This window comes from Glycine max, chromosome 7 (genome assembly GCF_000004515.6).
Source record: "Glycine max cultivar Williams 82 chromosome 7, Glycine_max_v4.0, whole genome shotgun sequence".
In the NCBI taxonomy this organism is placed as follows: domain Eukaryota; kingdom Viridiplantae; phylum Streptophyta; class Magnoliopsida; order Fabales; family Fabaceae; genus Glycine; species Glycine max.
This window is the reverse complement of record NC_038243.2, coordinates 6,422,043-6,437,462: the sequence shown is the minus strand read 5'-3', so window position 1 is coordinate 6,437,462 and position 15,420 is coordinate 6,422,043. Positions and strand designations below refer to the sequence as shown.

General features: G+C 31.6%; 2 protein-coding genes across 5 annotated transcripts; one reads left to right on the top strand and one right to left on the bottom strand.

The window, feature by feature from the left end:
* Positions 1-3,226: 3,226 nt before the first annotated feature.
* On the top strand, positions 3,227-8,543 carry LOC100800326 (FT-interacting protein 7). Of its 4 annotated transcripts, none has more exons than XM_006583245.4 (3): positions 3,250-3,577; positions 4,698-4,756; positions 5,307-8,543. In XM_006583245.4, exon 3 carries the CDS (start codon positions 5,335-5,337, stop codon positions 8,341-8,343), a length of 3,009 nt encoding a protein of 1,002 aa, XP_006583308.1. In that variant the 5' UTR covers positions 3,250-3,577; positions 4,698-4,756; positions 5,307-5,334; the 3' UTR covers positions 8,344-8,543. The 4 variants fall into 4 exon arrangements, with proteins under 4 accessions (XP_006583307.1, XP_006583308.1, XP_040873249.1 ...); XM_041017315.1 differs by lacking the exon at positions 4,698-4,756 and adding an exon at positions 3,940-4,095; XM_041017314.1 differs by lacking the exon at positions 4,698-4,756 and adding an exon at positions 3,940-4,098.
* Positions 8,544-11,140: 2,597 nt separating this feature from the next.
* Positions 11,141-12,552, bottom strand: LOC102659597 (putative F-box/LRR-repeat protein At5g41630). Its single transcript, XM_006583243.3, has one exon. The coding sequence runs from the start codon at positions 12,525-12,527 to the stop codon at positions 11,394-11,396; it is 1,134 nt and encodes a 377-aa protein (XP_006583306.3). The 5' UTR covers positions 12,528-12,552; the 3' UTR covers positions 11,141-11,393.
* Between the last annotated feature and the right edge of the window lie 2,868 nt (positions 12,553-15,420).

The window sequence follows — 15,420 nt, the reverse complement described above, 5'->3', positions numbered from 1 at the left end:
AGTTAATATACCACAGACTATTTTTTAAAATAACTAAAATGTAAAGATCGTGTAAACTACAAGAACTTTAAAAATATATTTAAGTCACAGAAATAACATAACATAATTTCAATCTAAAATCTCTTTAATGTATGAAAGAAAAATCGCTGGAGTTAGTAAAAAAAAAAACTGCTATTTTGTAGGATAGTAATACAAAGTTATCTTTCATAAAATATGTTATCTAGGGTATCTATTTCTTTCAAAATTGCAAGTATTATTTTCTTCTTATCTTTTCTAAGAATTTCGTCATTTGTTGTTAATTTTTAATTTTTCTATTTATAACTTGGTGCTCTTTACTAAAAATAAACTTATAGAACTTAATTATGGTATAAATCTGTACCCAACAAATACAAGGAGGGATTGGATATATATTTAACTAGTAAGTATAAATCTTCATAATCAATGAGAAAAAAAGCTATTTTTTTGCGGACTATAAAAAAGCTAATTATAAAATCATAATTTGAAACCATGATTATTATTTATTAGGTAAATAGTCACTTTTGTTCCTCAATGTATAATTCGTTGACAAATGTGTCTATGAAAGATGAAAATACAAAATTTAGTCTCTCAAAGGATAAAAAGTGTAATAAATATGTCTTGTTGTTTACTTTCGTCTATCACCATTAATAAAATAATCTACGTGGCATAGAGAGACAAATTTGTTACTGAAATAATTGTCAATGTGGATTATCAGCATATGGGCATATTTGTCATAATATTTTTTTTTTTACTTTTCGTCTTCCCACTCTACTGACAAATGCGTTCCTAAAAAATGAAAATATAAAATTTAGTCCCTCAAAATATAAAAAGTACAACAAATATCTTCGGACGTTAATGATTGTGGCTAATTATTGTTGTTGTTGTTATTATTATTATGTGTTTATAATTTACTATTCCTATTCGTTTAGTACTTATGTAATATATATTTTAAATTTTCTTTTAATATATATATATATATATATATATTATTTTAATTTCTTTGTCAAACCTTAATCTTTGTCGTTAAAAAAACTTTATCTTATAATTTTATCAAATTTCTACTAAATTTCTCACTTTTAATCTTTAAAATTATTCCATATCATAATTTCTACTTAAGTGCCCTCTTATTTAGATTGAAAATAATATGTCAGAGAGTTTTTAGTAGAAAAAATACAATCGGCTGTGGGATCAAATTTATTTATTTATTTTAAATAAAGAATTTAATCAACTATTTTTTTTAAAAAAAATCTCACAAAATTTAAACTAGATAAGAATTCCTTAGATAAACCTTATATGCTTCCATTCGAGACAACACTTATTATACATAATATGAATGAAATGAAAATAGTTACTAGCGAATAAAGAACCCAAATAAATTCAAATAAAAAATACAATAATGTTCAAACTAATACAAAAATTAAATTTAAAACAAAAAAAAAATTAATACAGAGATTTATTCTTTGTCTTTGGTAGAGTTGTATCTCTCGTTGATTTAGGGACTGCAGCGACCTTGCATTTCATTTAACATATTGTGTCAAAATACGTAATAAAGATGAATAATTAATGGAAGAAAAAAAATTTCAAGAAATAAAAGACTTTCATTTTTTTAAAATGGTAACTCAATTTTTTTATATCATAAAACTAAAGAATTTTATTTTATTTTGGAAAAGAAGTAGTTATATTGATTAATTAAAAAACTAATTAACAATTTGATTGATAGATAAATAGATAGATAATCAAAATATAAAAGTTCAAATCTTAAATTGGATTTTAATCTCTTTTTTCATAGCTTCTCTCCTATACAATTCACTTAACGTCCATGATATATTGTCGCACTTTTTATATTTTCAGGGACTAAATTTTATATTTTTATCTTTCAGAGACGCATTTGTGAACAAATGTGGGAAGATGTAAAGTTAAAAAAAATATTATGACAAATATGCTTCTATACTAATAATCCACGTCGACAATCATTTTAGTAATAAATTTGTTCATCGGTGTCACGTGAACTATTGTATTAACCATGTGTCTATGATGATAATCTATGTGGGGCAATCATTTTTTACACTTTTAAAGACTAAATTTTGTATTTCATTTTTTAGAGATACATTTATCAGCAAATTACACATTAATAGACAAAAATGATTATTTCACATAAATGGTTAGCCTAGTCAATTTGATCTAATTTGTCAAATAATTGATCGATTGTCAATATAGCGTCTGTAGAATATTTGACTGCAGTCTGCAGGACGATATATGTGTGCTAGATCTTGGATGGAGAGAATTTTAGAGAAATGTTAATTTCTAAGTTAAGCGGAGAATTATTATAGAAAATATTTTTATAGATTGATTTCAATTTATAAATATTTGAAAGAGAAGAATTTACTTATTTAATTGACTATCTTTGAAAGGTCTAAATAATGTACTTTGACATTAATACATAATGGTTAGATCATAATGGTTTACATTCTTGAAGAGAATTATTATTTTCAAGATATCATAGATAATTATTATAGAAAATATGTTGATATATTCATTTTAAAATGATAAATATTAAATTACAAATGTTTGAAAAATAAAAAATCAATTAAAATTAATACTTTTCATTTATATTTCAAACTTGTTCAAATATTTAGATATTCTTACATAAATCAGGTATGTCTCATTAAAAAGCATTGAAGCCAATTTTTTTCCACACAATTAATTATAACCATTAATTAATAATCTAATGTGATTTACAAATATTATTTTTCTAAGAGGTGGTATACAACTATTATTATCTCCATCCCATATCTTTAGATGTTTTTAATTTTTTTTTCATTTTAAAATAATTGACGTTTTAGTCTTTGGATTAAAAAACATTTATTTAATATCTCACCAATAGTGATAAATTACATTACAAAATTTTAATATATAATTAAAAAAATTAATTATACTTTAAAATTTTAACACATCAATTGCTTTAAGATTAAAAAAATTAAAAGAAAGGATAACAAATAAATTATATGTTTTATTAAGATATTATGCTGAAAAATAAAAAATCAAAATCCCAACTCTGGTTACTAAATTTATAGAAAAAATAGATTTATGAAAAGGAATATTACCAGAATCTATATTTTGTATTTGAAGATGAATCAGGACAAAAAAAAACTCAAAATTGTATATATCTATCTATATATATATATATAGAGAGAGAGAGAGAGAGAGAGTTTGCAAGCAATTGCATTGATGAGCAGTGAGTGGAGAGGGTGGGGCCAAAGCTGAACTCACCCAACCACAGCAACACTGCAATAAAACCGTGTTGTGTGAGTTCTGAGATGGCACAACCCAACACCGCTACAACTACTGAACAATACGAAACCGACATTCTACAATGTCAATTTATGTGTGCTACTTGACTTCAATTTCTCTCTTTAAAACCCCATTTCTCCTTCCTCTTCCTCTTTTTTTATTTCTCACATAACTCCTCTTTTCCTCACCTCAATCTCACTTTTTTTTTGTGGTTTTCTCTTTTGGGTCTTCAGCTTTTCAAGTGAAGTCCCAAAGATCAAAATTTCAGGTGTGTTTCTTTCTCTTTTTCTTTCTTCTGGGTTTGTTTTGTTTTTATTTTTATTTTTATGTGCCTTTTTCTTTCTGGGTATTTGTGGAATGTTTTTTATGATTTGCTGTTGGATTTTGTAGAAGAGGGATTTTGTTTTATTTTTTGGGGGGGATTTTTTTCTTCTTATTACACTGTTGTAGCAGAAAATTGATGTCCTTGTGTTTTCTTTTTTCCTGGAAAAAAAATTGAAAATTTGGGTAAGGTTCCTCAGAGAATCAACTTCTCTTCTTTGTGGCAAAAGTTTTTTTTTTCTCTAATTTTTTCATCCTTAATTTTGCAAAATATTGGATAATTAATTAGGTCTTATGTTTGTTTTTCAGCTGAAAGTCTGAAAATTTTTCAACAAAAAAAGGAACTTGAATGAGAATACATAAGCACTTGGGGGTTCGTGATTCAGTGATCACTGGATTTTGTTTTTAATATTTAAGATTTTCATTTTCTTCAGAGTATCTGAAGATCACACGATCTTATGTACTGTGGTACAAGGAATCCATGTCCTTTTCCCCTGTTCTATGAATCTATGATGTTGTATTATATTCTTTTGCAATCTTGGAAATACTTTTTTTAATACGTAGTAGAATAAAAAGTATTTAAGGCTTGTTTTCATTATTGACTTGCTTCTTGATCACGGAGAACACAATTGTGGAAGTGGTAGTTGAAACTTTTGGAACTTTTCTCTTTCTTGCTTGTGTTTTAAGAATTACTACTTGCTTTTGATAATGATATCCATCTCTTTTATTTTTCGTTTCTTTGTTTTTACTTCAGAGGGGTGAATCATGCAACATCTTGTCTTATTTATGACGGGAACTAACTGATTAATAATTTATAACCCCATGCATAAAAAGAACAAATAAATCCTGTTGCTTTCCTTTACACACGCACACACCAAAATTTATGGACTTAGCCGTATTTCATTTTGTATTTGACCTTGGTTGTCAAATTTTACTATTAAAAAAATGGCAAATAAATATTAATTTGAATATATCATGCCTTTCATTAATAAATCAATTGATAAGAATACTTTTACTCAAGTATTTGCTGGTGAACTTCCAAATGATTGACTTTGGATTTATGATAGGAACCCAAAGGTTTTCAAGAAAAGTTGAGCTTGATCAATGTGGTAATGTTTTAGTCAAAGTAAGATCTACACTCTACACCTGGTGTATTGCTTTTTCTTTGTTAGGACTTGGGAGAATTTGGTACTATTGCTAGAATTTATCTCTGAATATTGATAACGAAACAAAAGCAGCAAATTGCTAGATTAAGGATATGCAATATATATCCTTTTGTACTATTAGTACCTCTGGTACTCTATGCAATATATATATTATTTTTGCTGAGCAAAAAAAAAAAAAGGATATGCTTCTTTTGTCCATGAATTTAAAGCAAAACTTTCAAGCATTTGATTTTCATGCATTGACAAGTTTAGGAGTTTTACATCCAAAGCAAACCATATAGTGCCACGTATTTTACTATTTTATAATCTTTAATTACTACAATGATGCTGCCTTTTTTTTTTGTCTATTGATAAAGATAATATAAAAGTGTTTATGCTCTAGTTGATTACAGTTACATTTATAATTTAATAGAGGAAATGGCCAGGAAGTTACTTAGATCATGTAAGTGTATTGAAATCTATATCTGATTCTATTATAATCTTAAACCTTGTTTCTTCCTTTCTTTTCAGGTTTCTGGAAGCTAATTAATTATTGGCAATGAGCAACCTCAAGCTAGGTGTGGAAGTTGTGGGTGCTCATGACCTTATGCCCAAAGATGGACAGGGCTCATGTAGTACTTATGTGGAACTTCACTTTGATGGTTGGAAATTTCGGACTACAACTAAAGAGAAAGATCTGAATCCTGTTTGGAATGAGAAATTTTACTTCAATGTTACTGATCCAAGCAAATTGCCGAATCTCACTCTTGATGCCTGTATCTACCATTATAGCAAGAGAAGTAATTCCAAAATTTTCCTGGGTAAGGTCCACCTCACTGAACCCTCATTTGTCCCATATGCTGATGCTGTTGTTTTGCACTACCCTCTGGAAAAGAAAAATGTTTTTTCCCGCATAAAAGGAGAACTTGGTTTGAAGGTATATGTCACTGATGACCCTTCAGTAAAATCCTCAAACCCTATTCATGATGTGGAACCCTCTGTGGACACCGTCCAACACTCAACCCCAGATCAATCACCAGTTTCATTCACTAATTCAATCCTGAACGTCTTTTCTCGGAAGAAAAATGAGACAAAGCACACATTTCATACCCTTCCAAATTCAAATGAAGAAAAACAGCATAAATCTTCTCCTTCAGCTGCTGCAAAGACAAATAAAGACTCTGGGATGCATGAGTCTAAATCTGGACTGCCTCCTCCAAAAGTTTTTCATGCATATCCAGGTTCTTTCTCTCCAATGGATTATGCACTCAAAGAGACAAGCCCTTTTCTTGGAGGGGGACAAGTAGTTGGTGGGCGAGTTATTCGCGGGTACAGGCCATCCAGCTCCTATGACCTTGTTGAACCAATGCAATACCTATTCGTACGAGTTGTAAGAGCTCGTTTGACTGGGAGCATTGATCCATATGTGGAGGTAAAGGTTGGAAATTTCAAAGGAATTACCAAACACTACGAGAAAACACAAGATCCTGAATGGAATCAAGTGTTTGCCTTTGCAAGGGAAAATCAGCAGTCAACTTTGCTTGAAGTTGTGGTCAAAGACAAGAATATGTTACTTGATGAAATTATTGGCACTGTGAAGTTTGATCTCCATGATGTTCCTAGACGTGTTCCACCTAATAGTCCATTGGCTCCTGAATGGTATAGGATTGACAAGGGTAAGGACAAGAAAAAAGGGGAGTTGATGCTTGCTGTATGGTTTGGCACACAAGCTGATGAAGCTTTTCCTGATGCTTGGCATTCTGATGCTCTCTCCTCTGGTGATATATCCTCGTCTGCATATGCTCATATGAGATCAAAAGTTTACCATTCACCAAGATTATGGTATGTACGGGTTAAAGTGATTGAGGCTCAGGACTTACATGTGTCAGAGAATTCCCAAATCCATGATGCCTATGTTAAGCTACAGATCGGTAACCAGATTTTGAAGACAAGACCTGTTCAATCAAGGACCATGATTCTGCGTTGGGATCAAGAGCTGATGTTTGTTGCTGCTGAACCCTTTGAGGAACCTCTGATTGTTTCAGTGGAAAATCGAGTTGGTCCCAACAAAGACGAGACTATTGGAGCTGTTATTATTCCTGTAGACCAAACTGACAAGCGAGCTGATGATAGACTTATCCACACTAGGTGGTATCACCTTGAAGAATCCATATCATCTGTGATGGATGGGGAACAAGGAAAAAAGGAGAAAGATAAATTTTTTAGTAGAATTCACCTGAGTGTCTGTCTTGATGGTGGTTACCATGTTTTTGATGGGTCAACTTATTATAGTAGTGATCTCAGACCAACATCAAAGCAGCTCTGGAAGAAGCCAATTGGTCTTTTAGAAATTGGCATTCTAAGTGTTGATGGACTTCATCCAACGAAAACCAGGGATGGAAGAGGGACAACAGATACATACTGTGTGGCAAAATATGGGCATAAGTGGGTTCGCACTCGAACCGTTAGTGACAGTCTTAGTCCAAAATACAATGAGCAGTACACTTGGGACGTTTATGATCCAGCTACAGTTCTCACTGTGGGGGTGTTTGATAATGGACAACTTCATAATTCGGATGGTAACAAAGATCTAAAAATAGGTAAAGTTCGGATTCGGATCTCGACCCTGGAAGCTGGCCGTGTTTACACAAATGCATACCCATTACCAGTGCTACATCCTTCAGGTGTCAAGAAGATGGGTGAGCTGCACTTGGCCATTAGATTCTCCTGTTCCTCAATGGTTGATTTGATGCAGCAGTATTTCAAGCCTCACTTGCCAAAAATGCACTATAAAAGGCCACTTAACTTAATGGAACAGGAAAAGCTGCGACATCAAGCGGTCAATGTTGTTGCTTCTCGACTAAGTAGGGCGGAACCCCCACTTAGAAAGGAGGTAGTTGAATACATGTGTGACACAGATTCTCATCTTTGGAGTATGAGGCGGAGCAAGGCAAACTTCTACCGTCTGATGACAGTGTTTTCTGGAATTCTCTCTGTTGTGCGATGGTTAGGGGAAGTTTCCACATGGAAGCATCCTATAACAACAGTGCTGGTGCACATTCTTTTTCTGATGCTTGTATGTTTCCCTGAACTTATTCTGCCAACTGTATTTCTATACATGTTTGTCATCAGCATGTGGAATTGGAGGTTCCGGCCGAGGTGCCCTCCTCACATGAACACCAGACTCTCCTATGCAGAAGGGGTGACCCCAGATGAGCTTGATGAGGAATTTGACACATTCCCCAGCTCAAAGAGCCCTGACATTCTACGTTGGAGGTACGACCGGTTAAGAACTGTGGCTGGGAGGATTCAGAGTGTTGTAGGAGATTTAGCTACTCAAGGAGAGAGGATCCAAGCTCTTGTGAATTGGCGTGATCCTCGTGCCTCCGCCATGTTCATGGTATTCTGCTTTGTGGCTGCTATAGTGTTGTATGTCACACCCTTCCAACTGCCTATTCTTCTGACTGGATTTTACTTGATGAGGCACCCCATGCTTCGGAGCAAGGTGCCGCCTGCTCCGGTGAATTTCTTCCGTAGGTTGCCTTCTCTCACAGACAGCATGCTGTAAATGGACACTCTTGTGTGTTCTAGAATCTTGAAAACTTATCTGCTGCTGCCAGTGTTTGAATTAATTTTTGGTAGTGGTTGTAGAATCATTGGCGCTATCTCACTTTGTGTTGTTTATTAAGTGTTGACCGTTGGTGCAACTGTATACTTAGTTTGGTAAACTCCAATGTAGTTTTCATGTTAATTAATCAGCGTTTGTGAGCTTGTGTTCTATACTTGAATGGCTCGTGACTCTGCTAAATGATCTGTCTTAGTTCCTAAGTGACTAAGAAAATTGTATTTCTAATAGGAGTACGGAAATGATCTTTGGGCTCAATTTGTCACACCTTAAAAAACGAGGCTATAATATTTAGAGATGAGTATTGTAATTATATGAAAATTTCTTTCTAGATATCTGTGAGTATTTGCTAGTCAACATGAGGATGATATAGCATAGAATCACATTGCATTTACATATCTCCCTGATTTCAATTATTTTACAAACTAGCAGGTGGATTTTGAATCTTTATTTACCATTTCTTCAACAAACTTAACTCGTACATATATAATTATAATGAGAACTGTAGTGTAAATAATTGATACATTTCATAACTTAACCAGAGAAGTGTAGAACAACAAGGACAATTTTATTAATGGAAACTCGAAACACACATAAGCTTGAATCTACACAAGATTCAACACTTTTTTTTGTCTATGGGTTTGAATTCCCCTTATTATTGTACAAGTAATCTTCTCTTACGTGACAGAGAAGTATGATCACATCCTTATTAAGCTTTACTTTACATTTAATTGTGTGTATCATGCATCGGACCAGTGAATGTCTAATTGACCCCAGTCACGTTTTGGCACACCCAAAGCCTTACAAAACAGCTTTAAAGGCATCAACAACATTGTTAGGGCATGGAGGCTGGAAATCATGTTCAGCATCACACCCTCTTGTGGAATCACACTCATCAACCACCATGGCATGGACCCTTCTTCCATTTCCAAAGATGGTGATGTTGTGATGACACCTCTTTTTATTATTGAACCATCCAGTTGATAATGCCACAACTGGAGTGTTTGAGATGATTGATGAGAAGTTTAACCAACTTTGAAACCCGGAGGCCAAGGTGGCCTCTAGAAAAGTTGCTCACAAGTTGGCATTGCTTGAGGGAAGTGATGCCAGCTTAAAGAGGTAAGGGTGATCTCTAGAACGATATGTTTAAGGACCAAATGAAAAAAAAAATGATTAAATTTATGAATTTAAATAAAATCTTTAAAAAAATTCAAAGACTTAAAATTTTCTTAGTTTCGAAACCTAAAGTGACAATGATATACAATTTCGAGGATTAAATTAGTGATTTACTCGTACAACACAATATGTATTATTAAAACTGCAGAATTTAATTTTTATGTTTCACCTTGAATTCTTAATTAAATCCACAGCCCTCCAACTTTTCATAAGCACACATAATCACCTTTAGTTAATGTGTGAAATCTTAAACTAAGAACACAACGAAGATGAACTGTAAATATATAATGAATAATCAAATAGATGCCATATCATATGGTTCAACGACTGAGGAAAGCCAAGTGACAAACTAGATGCCTTTAGCTTCAACTTTCAAATATCACCACTTGCGAGCTAATCCTTAAAATTAAGGACCAGGGAAATAATTTCGTGTCATAGCTAGAAGCCAAGAACTCGATAAGTGAAACTTTCATGTCAAGCTTGGATCAAATATTTTGTTGCAAGAAAGCAAGAAAATTTACTTCAGTAGACGTGATGCAGGGAACGCCAATAATGCAAATAAATATATACAGTACTAAGGCATGGAAGCATGCGTTGGATGCTAGTACAGCAGTAATGAAACTCGTATTTCTAAAATATATGTATAAGAACAATTAAAGAATTGAAGAAGATAGAGAAAGAACATTACACCTATAAATTTCCATCTAAATGCCACCCTTTTCACCAAGCACCCAGCAAAACAACATAGAAAAAGGAGAACATATTCAAAATGGAGGTTTCTACCTCAATAGCATCCTTAATTTGTGTAGAAATCCAAAGTGACTTTCCAAACTCCAATTAATTGGCAGTTCCTCATAAGACTTCCATCGATGTTCTGCAATGTGAGAACAGAGTCTTAATAAGATAAATCACTTCAGGTACTCACTCGTGCTGCATGGAACTAGCATTTGAACATCTTCTGATTAAAGAGTTGTTATATTATGCTGCCATGAACACGAATTGCAGTTACACAAGCAACACCAAGGAGTTGATTACATTGAATGGACCACATGCTTCTTTTAGCAGATTTTATAAAGTTTTTAATCACAGATAAAATCTGATCCAAATCTAATATAAATAACACAATGGAATTTATGGAGTAAAAGCTCAAAGCCATATCATATTCTCCCCTTTCTCCTAGTGAAACTATGAGCGCTTTCTTGAACATTTTCTGCAATTAACAAATTTAAGATATGTGATACCCCACAGTGACTTTCCTAAATCCGATGAATTGACAACTCCTTGTAAGGCTCTCATCAATGTTTTTGAGTATGAGAAGGGGTTACATAAAGAGATATTAACATTAAGATACATCTCTCTTGGTACTCACTCGTGCTGCATGGACCCGTGTATTTGAATACCTTCTTATTGAAGAGTTATTGTGCTGCTACGAACATGATCACAGTTACACAAGCAACTGTTGATTATATAGGTACCACATTCCTTTTTTTAGCAGATTTTATATATATTTTAGATAAATTATAATTTCATGTAAAATTAAATCCAAATAAAAAAATGACACAATAGAACTAATGAAGTTAAAGCTCTAACACTAGAACTAGGAAAATCAGAAAAAAGCTAAGCGGAAACAAAAGCAGTGAGGACTCAAGTTCTGAGAATATATCGATGTTGTACCGAAGGCAAAGAAACATAACTGAAACATATGTTTTTGAAGAGTAGATCATCAATTAAAAATTTAAAGCTGAAACATAACAGAAAATAAAACAAAAACTCCCTAAAATTGTTGTTCTTAAACAGAAAACATAAACTTTTCTGCATCATGTAAGTGGATTACTAAAGCATTTTCCAAGAATGAGTGTTTCAGGTAAAAGAGGAACAATTGATAGGTCGTGCTTCCTTACTCCTCCAGTAATATGATATCGACATCTCTGATTTATACCGTAGCGGTCATCCATGATATTAACTTCAAGAACTTCAAGCTTAGGACACTTGGCAGGAAGTTCCAGAAATAAGGAGTCAGCATTTTTAAGAAAAAGCCTTAAATCAACTAAATTCTCAAAATTTGGAAGATCAAGAATAGAAGGGTCCATCTCTTCCCTAAAATCACCCAATGACAGAAATTCAACATTACACAGTCCTTGGAGAATGTTAGAAACAATTTGGTTCGCATAAAGATTCTTAGCGCAGTGATGCACTGTCAAACAAACCTTGGCTTTAAGAATGTTAGGCCAACGATGAGTGTACATACAGTTTGAGATAAAATCATAATCACGATCATCTTGTATAACAAGACCATAAAAAGAGCTGTGGTGGAATACTTGGATAACTTGAGAGTTATGCTTAAGCAAAATCTTCAACTGACTCTCCCACCAGTTCTGCTTCAGATCAAACAGTTCAAGAGCTGGAGATCCAGATATAAGCTTGTTAATACTGGGGAAGCTCAATAATGCATTTACGTGCAGGTGAAAAATCTGGAGATTAGGGAGATGAACATCATAAGGAATAGAGAAAGGAAAGAGGCCCTCGATCTTCAAGGTAACAAGTGTGGTACAGATGAACAAGTGGGGGAATCTGAAAATAATTGAACGGCACATGCATAAGGAGATATTCACATGTTCAACTTTTCTGGACACAACTGCGTTGACCCATTCTTCCGCGTAACTGAGACAACAATCATTATTACATCTGAGATGAAACCTTGAGATCTTTTGTGTTCTAAATAGACCCAAGAAAACATCGACACTATGGTAGAGTTTCATGATTGGTTTGGAGCAGTCGATGTGAAGAGAAGGAAGCATGGTCCATAGAAATCTCCACCTCGTAGATAACAAGGATGTAGCAATGGCTTCCTTGATTGTAAGGAACGAAAGGATGTGGTACACAACATCGTCCGGTAATTCGCTAATTCTGTCCTGTCCTGCTTTACTCTCAATCGTCAACATCCCTCCCATAATCAAGTTTAGGGTTTCTGTTCAATCAATGCCTCGTACGTGGGTGAAAAATCACTGTTGAAGATAAATAAGCAAAAGAGATGAGTTTTCAATTTAAGAGATGAGTTTGTTTAAGTTTATTTTTTAAAAAAATGTGCTTATTTTAATATTTTTATGATATGTTTGTTTAAATTATTTTTACTTAAAGTAAGTAATTTTTTATTTATTTTAAAAAATATATCTTATTGAAAAATATATTTTTTAAAAGTTTAAACGAACTCTTTCTAAATCTAGTAACTAATTGATTTATTTAGATTGACGTATCCAAAAAGTTTAAAATTATGATTTATGCAAGTTCAAACTTGATTTTGGGATAAAAGTTTGTGTTAGATAAATCAATCAATTATATATATATATATATATATATATATATATATATATATATATATATATATATATATATATCAATTATAAAATAAGATTTTGTCACATGACAAATATATTCATTCTTTTTCCTTCCAAATGTAAATAATTTCATTTTTATTTTTATTCATAATATATATATATATATATATATATATATATATATATATATATATATATATATATATATAATTACCATGTTTAATTATAGTAATTAAGATGTTTATAATAAGTATATATTTATGATTACATTAATAAATTAATCCATTAAATCTTAAATGATTTTTTTCTATCATGAATAAATAAATAAATTATTCTATTATTCAACTAGGTTTATAATGACAAATATTGTATTCAATTAAGTGACGATTCCAATAGTATTCATTCTTTTGGCTCCAAGATGCAAACAATTAATTTCGTTTTTAGTTTTTTATTCATAATAACATATTATTATATTTAATGGGAAAATGAAAATTTAAAAATTAAACAATTTTGATATTAATTGTAAAATTTAGAATTGATATTGTTATACAGTTATATGTTTAGGAAATTATCCAAAAAAACTGATTGCAGGAGATTAGCTAAATTAAATACAATTATATATCCTAATCAATCATGAAATATTTTTTTATAATTATAGTAACTTTTTGTTTATTATCATAATTTTTAAATAACTTACTGTAAATACTAATATTGTCGTTAAAAATATCATAAATACTAATTGATTTTAAAATTCAATAGTTCCTTTTCTTTAAATATCTTATTATTATTATTATTATTATTATTATTATTGTTATTATTATTATTATTATTATTATTATTATTATTATTATTACGAGTGAATATTAGACCTTGCGAAAACTTCTTCCTCTACTCCTCCAATGTGCTTCATGTTGGTGTTTAAGATTTACTCGTTACTCGGATAATAAAAACATGTTTGATAAGATATCTAAGGAGTTTATAAGCTTGCCTAACTTATAAGTCACTTAAAAGTTTATTTAGTGCATAAATTTATTTTAAGTAACTTATGAAAAATAAATTAGCCTATAAACTACTAGGTTTTTTTATTTTAAATTTTTTTGCTTCTTTATCCTTTATAAATATTTAATTTTTATCTTTATTTCCTAATTAATAGATTAAAAAATTTTATTTTTGGTCCCTTGTTAATTTTGTATTAGTCCTTTTAAAAAAAATTAATAAAGAATGAACAAAAATTACTAATTACCCACCTGTCAATCGACTCATTACTAAAAAAATGACTTTTTAAGACACGTGATTTACGACGGGAGATAACTATTTCTATGTGTGCAAATCCATCTCTGTTTCTATGTGTTCTGGTTTTGGTTTGAAGGTTGTTTATCAATCCTGCAAGTCTGGGAGATAACTATTTCTTCAGAAAATTTGGCAGCGTCAAGAAACCATCCTTTTACAGAAAATTTGGTACTGGTATGGAATGACAGATTTCACATCCTTTTATTAATATCTTGTTATCTCTTCAGGTACATAATATTCATTACTATGCTGTAACTTGTCTTATGCAAATGGTTATTTGGTTTTCTTTGATTTCTGTAGGCCCTATCTTTAGTTCTCCTTTCTGCTTATTATAAATTTCTTGGAGGGTTCTCACTTGCTGCTGTTGGAGCTTTACTTGTTTATGTTGGTTGCTACCAGGTAAATGTCTTCTGGTCAGGTTTGGTCATTGGCACTGCATCTTTAATTCAATACTTTAACTATTTTGGGTACGTGTTTTTTTCTTTCTATCAAGTAAATTGACTTGGTTTTAATTTTATACCTTCCTTTTGGATATGGTAGGCTGAGAAACTACATACTAAATAATTGCCATATCCTTTTACTTCCAAAGAAGTCTTTGAACAGATCATGTGTGCTCTTAACCTGCCTAAAGTAAGTGCCTCAGAACACTTCATTGCCTAACTTTCTATCCTTGAATTTTTCTTGAGTTAAAAAGTATCATGGTATAACTTTTAGAATTTTCAAATGACTCTTAACGAGTTAATCTTTTTGTAGTTTTATGATTATTTTGCCAAAAGGTTATATTGATTCTTTTTGTTGCCAATTTTTAATAGTTGCATTTAAGTTTGAACATCCAGTGATGACATTTTTTTGTAAATTCTATTTGAAAACATTATCTGTTCCTAGTAAATACTGCTTCTTTGTTGTTACTAATAAGTATATGCCTTCTTTGTTATTACTAGTAAAAATACTACTTCTCTGTTTAGAAGGCAGTGTCTTACAAGTGGCATGCCCTACTCCATGATTACTTTTATTTTGTTTTCATTTTGTACTTATTAGCTATAAACCCACTGGTATGTAGAAAATGTGTTAGTAGAAATGCCAATTTGTTCTTCCTATGATGCATCATTGGCATTTTTGAAAATGGGTCAGAGTTTTAATTTATTTGGACTGACTTGATCTAATTGCCTATCAGGATATTGTGTTGATGGTTCCGCAATTGAAGACTCAGGGACTTCTT

Bases quoted from the DNA above. Each gene is read 5' to 3' on its own strand.
- LOC100800326 (XM_006583244.4), top strand. From the start codon at position 5,335: ATGAGCAACCTCAAGCTAGGTGTGGAAGTTGTGGGTGCTCATGACCTT.
- LOC102659597 (XM_006583243.3), bottom strand. From the start codon at position 12,527: ATGGGAGGGATGTTGACGATTGAGAGTAAAGCAGGACAGGACAGAATT.